This window comes from Fusarium tjaetaba (genome assembly GCF_013396195.1).
Source record: "Fusarium tjaetaba strain NRRL 66243 chromosome Unknown NRRL66243_c0000058, whole genome shotgun sequence".
Taxonomy (NCBI): domain Eukaryota; kingdom Fungi; phylum Ascomycota; class Sordariomycetes; order Hypocreales; family Nectriaceae; genus Fusarium; species Fusarium tjaetaba.
The window spans coordinates 86,510-93,770 of record NW_023501254.1 but is presented as its reverse complement, the minus strand read 5'-3'; the positions used below and the strand labels follow the sequence as shown (position 1 = coordinate 93,770).

The following is a 7,261-nucleotide window of genomic DNA, read 5'->3' as shown; positions in this document are numbered from 1 at the left end:
TCCGGCACTTGCTCTAGTCAAACTCTGTTATCGTTGGTCAAAAAGAAGAAGAAGAAGAAAAGTCAATGGACCCAGGCCAGGGCGTGTTGTTCAAGTGCATGGACAGTGGAGTTTTAGTGCATGATGGTGGTGATGAATCCTCGGGGTGGGCACCTCAGTTGATGACACCAACACTGGAAAGCGAAAAACCCTGATCGCCAGAAACGAGCGCTACTGTAGCCCTGCCTACACCTAGACTACGCCTGCGCCTGTGTGTGCGCCTGCGTGTTCGCCTGCTGCTAAGTGACCCGGAAATAGATTACACGCGGCGGGGATAACACTGCCCGTCCCTGTCCCTGTCAATGGCTGAATACGTAAAATCGAGTCCATGACTCGTCTTTGACTGGAGATATGCATGTCAGTTCAGTCTTGTCTGTGTAAGTGCTCTGTTCACAATCGCATCAGAACTAGCCAAGACATATCTCATCAACTTTTTCGATGCAACCGTCGTAGTGTACCTATGTAAAGACACGTACCACATTTGATCAGTAACTATTCTCACATCCAGACTGATATTCGACCTTGATAAACAGACGCCGGAGATAAAGACCTTGTGCAGCAAACGTGACCTAAAACGGGCGTAACGTGCTGACCTGATGTCATGTTATGATGATAACAAGGCGAGTCTGTTTCCCGACGTTGCTGGTTGTATGTACAGTAGCCTACAGCAAGCCTATCTAGATCTCACCTTGTCCAAGACAGTCAGTGACTGAAGGTGTGAAAGCGGTTGGTCAACTCGGCAACTCGAAGCCGAGCCATGTTTGATTTTTCGCGATGCGGGATGATGATGCTGTATGTAAGTCTTCCCAGGGGACCATCACTGGTCCTATGGGATCTTGTCTTTCTCAGCCGCGTCCCTTGGCTTCTCCCTTTGACCGGGTTCTTTTCCATGGAAATCTTTCTAGAAGGCCGCGGGATTATCAGTGCATGGTACCCCCATCGGCACCGGAACGGCAATGGTGGATCTATCGGGTTGAAGATATCTTGGAGACTTGGAAGCAGTAATTGAAATTTCAGCCTGTAAGAACTGTCGGACTCGCCCGAAACTTGACGAGTTGGGCACTAGACGTTCCCCGTTCATCTCATCACCATCACCATCTTGAACTGGTGCACGGACTTGAACAGCTCTTCGGTGCCGAAGTGGGGGTTTCTTTTGCTCAATTAGGCCAGCCAACAGTGTCACTACTGCGTGCTTATCCAGACAAAGTTTCCATGATATCAACCCGAAAAAGCCAGAGGGCGTGAAATGAGGTCAGCGGCTTCTCTGATACCTAGGTATTCAGGGCTGTTGGAGGATTGACTCGCGTTACGACTCACCTAGGCTACTGACTGGTAAGGCGATGATGCTTCAATACCCCGACCTCCGTGCCGAGGTGTGGCCCGCTTCCCAGTCGGCGTCTAAGAGCCCGACATCAAGAGCCCGTCGGGGTTTTTTTTTCCCCTGCTATGCATGCGACGCACCAACTTACATACGCGATTCGAGATTGCAAGTCTTGGGTTATGTGCGGTTTATTTCCTCGGGCCGCTTTCGGTCACCTGAAAGGTGAAGCAACCCTTACACCCTTGGAGGAATGAGGAAGTTGGAACGTCATATCCATGTTCGCCTTGGAATTGAACAAACAACAGCATATGGATCAAAGTCGGCATGTCGAGAAATGCCTCAGTACCCATGGCATTGCATCAAATGCATGTAACTGAACTGGACTGAGCCTGTGCTCCTCTGAGTGCGAGAGCCCGCTTTTCGTTTTCATGTTCCGATTATCAGACACGATCAATGCCTGGCAATCTCCTTCAGATGGGTACGGACCTAACGTTAGTTGCTCGTGATTATTCATCTCGAGGCTGCATGGCACAAGCCCAGGCCCATCATTACTTCATACATTACCAATCTACTCATGTTTCCAAGCCGTCGTCTTTCCTAGCCTCTCTCTTTGACACTTCTTTTTGCCTCACTAAACTCTTCCAGGACGCTCCATAAGAGGCTCCCAAGAGGCTCCAGACTCCAGAGCCCCTTGGGTCTGGCGTCTTTTCGTCCCACCTTGCCGGGGTGGAGCGGAAGGCTTGCAGCAAACTCGGCCGAGAACCCGATGCTAGGTATTTTCCGTTGCCAACGTCGCATGATATGAGCCTCAAGCAAGCTCTATTTGATCTGAGCTGAGCTTGGCATTGCACCCTGATGGAATGTTTCATCACCAGAAAATCTCTGTGTTCTGCCACTTTCACAAGGAATCACAAGCATATTCACATGGCCATGGCTTTGGAAATCTCAGAGTTCGTCGGCTAGGCCGATGAATATCACCTTTATAAACCGGGTCTTGCGATGACTCTCTTGAAAAAAAAATGGGACTCAATGGGTCATCGAAGCTCGCCATGATTCTCAATTCTTGTTCTACGGGATTCGGTGTTGAGGTTTTCCTCGTCTGTAAGATAAGCCCCATGTTGGTTCAGCCGCAAAGTTGATGTGTCTACCCATGAATCAATCCGCCAAGCAGGAACCAATAACAAGGCGTTTCACACAAGATGGAAATCCCATGGAACAACTTCAAACAAGCCTCATCCCTGAAAGGCTTCCAACTCCGATCATTCTTCAGTAACGTCCGGGCTATGGGTCCGATGCTGTGGACGTATCGGAACGTGAGTGCGGATCCTCCTCACGAACCACCCCCGGAAGCCTTATCACGCAAGGCTCTGTCTGGCTTCTTGTCTCTCGCCTTCGAGATCGCCTGCATCCTCATCTGGCCAAGAGATTGGTTGAGGTCAGATATTGTCTCTCGCTTGAGACTATGGGGCTTGTAAACCAGGATTCTAATGACCGAGCTTGTGAAAGTCTGGTGGTATTCCAGAGTCCTTACCAGTATATCCTCGGTTAAGCACCCACTTTGATCACGACTGACAGTCGCATCCCACGTCCATTTCGGATCAAACATATCGCATCAATTCATTAAGGAAAGGTGGATGCAACATGGAAGAGACATCTTTGTCCACATGATACCGCTCTTGAAACACCAAGCTGCAACAACAGTCATGTACCTATGAAGAAGTATCAAACCACCAAACTACTTGATGCATTACACATCATTGTACATGATAAGCCGGGGATGCTCTTGTTTGCAAACAGCCCATGTCCACGCGGCACTCGGCAGATAGTTCATGAGGACTGCGGCTTTGTGGCCATAAGATGCAGATTCGAATAAATTTGGATCGTGTCGGCGCACTTTCTCCACTGCATCAGCGGTGGCCAGTGCAAGGAAGTGTTGTCGATTAGGTCCACGGGGAAGCACCCTACTCCGAGGTCAGTCACAGCCGAGGTCTACTTAGGATATCGCGGTGAAGAAAAGGGGAAAGGGGTTGAATACGGGGGAAACGTACAATGCGTTTCCAAAAATTCCATGGCACAAGCACGGCTCCTTGGTGAGAAGGCCATGCCTCCAGGTTATGCTCTGACCTTTCTCGATGGCTGAGTCGATGCGATCTTGCAAGTCAGGGAAATACGGGCGCAGGGACGTCAGCGAATACAAGAAACCAGGGGCACCATGGCACCACTGAATGAGACTTGCGCCTTTGCCCTCCTTGAGGCTCCGCAGGCTTGACGGCCAATTCCCGTCGGGACCCTGAAGCTCGAGAAGCTTTTCCACGCGTCGTGCAAGTAGTGGAGCGAGTGATGGGTTTGAAAGAACAAGCTGGGTGATGATACCTATGTCACCATGAGCTGCTCCAAAGTACCTCTTCCCATGCCACTCCCAATTACCCCTGCCGTCGTCATCGGTGGCCATAATACGCTCTGTAAGTCTCTTGATCGGAGATTCAACGAGACTCTCACTCTTAGGAACCCAGTGTTTCACCATACGCAACATGTATAATGCACCTGCCCGCCCATAGGGTATCTCTGATGGAAAAGCATCGTCCTGGGGGCTCGTATAGGGACCAAGAAGTATTGGTATATTGCTCAGGAAGGTTATCAAGTGATCCTCCTCCTTGGTTATGCACGCTCTTACTGCTTCGAATGATAGTTTCTCGGACGATATGCCGCAGTTGCCCTTCTCTAGGACCAACTTTCCACGGTCTCCTTCCAGGTAGCGTTTCGCCCAAGATATCAAGTCTTGGCCAGAGATTTTCAGATCTGGATATAGTTCGGACAGTTGAAGGAACAGGTAAGCAAGACCAGTGTACCCGGTGAAGAGACCGCCAAGATGGCGTTCGTGGTAGACCTCACGAGGCGGCGTATGTCTTACGACGAGTTCAAGAGCATATGTGAGGAGCTCTTTGGGATCCGAGCCGAGTTTCTGGGGAGGCAAGTTATTCGAGATGTATCGTTGAGTCATGTTGGCGGCGATGGTATATGCATTCGTGAGTTCCTGGTAAAGCTATCGAGAGCGGTTCGCGTTATCATTATCTGGATCAGGCTGTCCTTAATGTCATGATGTTATACTGGTACACGCGCTCCTAGTGACGCATACCTTTCATCTTTTGGGGATGATCAGCAACACGTTACCATGTAATTGGAGGAGGGGCAAAAGACGAGGCTCACGCGACAGAACATACCACCAATGTACAAAAGAATAGGCTCTCTAGACACGACAAAAGAGATTATAATAGGCTCAAAGGCCAGGTTTGAAACAGGCCTGCCTTGTTCCAAGGTTGATCGCTTACTATATACGGCTCATGACAAACAGACGTCAGGGTTAGCCGGAGCCCTACGCCGATGGTGGGTCATGAGCTCCCGGCAGAGGTGGGTCCTCTGGGACATTTCTTCCGGCGAGGCGTTGATGTGACGTTGGAGGCGGGGTTACAGGGTTAATAGGTCGTTCTTGAGAAGAGGAGAGAGAATCACTTGGCAGAAGTACTGCATACCATCTGAATATAAGTGATGGAACTCTTATATCAGAAGTTGTCAAAAAGCGTAACATACACATCATCGTCACTGGGGTTACGTAGAAGCCTGTGACGATTTAAGGTAGCCCCACTCGTAGGGCTTTGAGGTGCCAATGACGACATCGATTAGAGCTTCTCTCCCTTCAGCTTCCATGGTTTAGGGTGGAATGTCAAGCTTGTGATTGCCAACCTCGCAGTGTCATAAACAAAGCGAACCATATCACCTCTTTTTTCACTTGACAACAAAAGTGCTCTTATAACGATTCGTTTCTGTACACGATCACCAGAATCGCAAACTTAACCCGACTTTCGCATTCGACAAACTACCATGGCCGACACAGCTGAAGCTTCGGGAGCTGATCACCAGCAGGAACCCGCCAAGCGCAACAGAGTGGTTGACTCTGTTGGAGGGAAAGCTCAAGAAGTCTTGTACGTATAAAATTACATTGATTCTCTCTCTCTCTCTTTTTTTTTTCTTCTTCTCGGAGCTGACAACATCACTAGTAAGGAGGACTATGCCCAGGCTCGAGAGCATGTCGCCAGCGCTGCCAAGAGCCGATCCTACCTCTACCCGATCAAGGTACAGTATCTCCCCGCTTGACCCCCAGAGAGGTCACTTGCTAATGTAACACGTCTTGAACAGGGAATTTTCTACTTCCTCTCCCATCGCTCACTTTGGAAGCCATTCATCTCCAAGCTTGGTCCGCTGGTCCTCCTCTCTACCGGTGTCATTGGTGGCATGTTCTTCTTTACATACTTGCCACAGCTCGCCGTACTATTTTTCGTGAATGGCCCTATTGCGCCCTTCTCTGCCGTTCTGTTGGTTCTCAATGAGAGTACCACCATCATCAACCTTGTGTCTCGCAACTACCTCCTTCAAGATGCCCTTCTGGATGTGTTTGATGGTACACTCCTTGCCCGTGGAGCTACCCAAATCGTGGGCGAGGGCCGAGAGGTCAAGTCTGGGTCAGATCCGATGCAGAAGCTTGGCAAGATCATCAAGAGCCCCTTTGAAAAGTTCAGCCCCAAGGCCATTGTCCGCTATGTGATGTACCTGCCTCTCAACGCCATCCCGGTTGTTGGTACGGTCATCTTCATCCTCATTCAAGGTAAAAATGCACCATGAATATTTATATCACTCCACTGACCACACATAGGTCGCACTCGAGGCAAGGGAGTTCACGGTCGAGTAAGTTGTCTATCAACTGGAGTTTGACCAGAGCTAACAGTGTTCGTTCTAGTATTTCCAACTGAAGAAATGGACGCAGCCCAAGAGAGAGGATTGGCTTACCAAGAATGTTGGCCCCTACACGGCGTACGTATTTATAATTTGCTTCCTGGTTGACCGCTGGTAGCACAAATGAGCCAAATTTAGCTAACTGAAATTTGTAAAAGATTCGGACTAGTTGCCACTCTTCTCGAGATGATTCCTGTTGCTTCCATGTTTTTCACATTCAGTAACACAGGTAAGTCTGAAGCGAGCTCGCATTACGCCAAGCTAACGTCAACAAGTTGGAGCTGCCCTCTGGGCTGCTGATATTGAGGATAAGAATGCCTCGATGACTGATGGAACTGCCCCTACTCTGCGTGAAACCGCAAAAAAGGCCGAATAAGCGCATTTGTCTTCGCACAACAGGAAGCCTCAAAGCCACGCAACATCCATGATCTGCGAGACATTGTGTCCGAAACACGAGAGCAAGATTAACGATATGGGTTTGATTCTGATAATTCTGAGGGGTGAAGGTTAGTAAAATATGGGGGATACATGAGGCAATCACGAGTCCCTGCCTACCTATCTAAGGCACCTACCTTCACCTTATATACAGGCGAGCGCTTTCGTAAACCCAATGCAGGAAGGAATGTCCATTAGGTAGATACATCAGTCAGGAAGGAAGGAATGGTCGAAAGAGATGTCTTAGGTAGTTCTAGGTTCAGGTGCCAGTTTTCTTTTTCGCAAAACTTTCATCGTCTCGATTTGTCTCATTCTTTACACGTCAACGTGAGCCTCGCAACTATCCCCCTATTTGAATTTCAGAGTCTTCGCTGTTCAAGATGAAAACGCGCCAATGTCTGAGTCTTCGCTTAAGATCTGCTCTTGAGAGCAATCAGGTTCAGGACTGGAACCACCTTCACCTTTTGAAACGTTGATCCTCTTTCGAGAAAATTTCAACTGCGAGCCTTGACCCTTGTCGTTGTTCTTGGTTTGACTGACAATGCCACGAGACGGCATCTTCCAAGTTTTCATTGTCACTCATACCTAGTCATCCAAGAAAACGATGAAGAATTAGCGCTCTTCTATACGCCTGGACGCTAAACAAAGACAAACTCAATGCGTCACAGAACATTTCAC

The 7,261-nt window shown here is 49.0% G+C and overlaps 2 protein-coding genes across 2 annotated transcripts; one reads left to right on the top strand and one right to left on the bottom strand.

Annotated features, from left to right (window-relative positions):
• Positions 1-3,107: 3,107 nt before the first annotated feature.
• On the bottom strand, positions 3,108-4,361 carry FTJAE_2804 (uncharacterized protein; the record flags this gene model as incomplete). Its single annotated transcript, XM_037349036.1, has 2 exons — positions 3,108-3,321; positions 3,409-4,361. The coding sequence occupies 2 exons, from the start codon at positions 4,359-4,361 to the stop codon at positions 3,108-3,110; spliced, it is 1,167 nt and encodes a 388-aa protein (XP_037210083.1).
• An 878-nt stretch (positions 4,362-5,239) lies between these two features.
• FTJAE_2803 (uncharacterized protein) lies at positions 5,240-6,524 on the top strand (the record flags this gene model as incomplete). The annotated part of the gene is made up of 7 exons (XM_037349035.1): positions 5,240-5,340; positions 5,416-5,491; positions 5,555-6,020; positions 6,069-6,100; positions 6,153-6,226; positions 6,307-6,377; positions 6,430-6,524. 7 exons carry the CDS (start codon positions 5,240-5,242, stop codon positions 6,522-6,524), a joined length of 915 nt encoding a protein of 304 aa, XP_037210082.1.
• Positions 6,525-7,261: the final 737 nt, after the last annotated feature.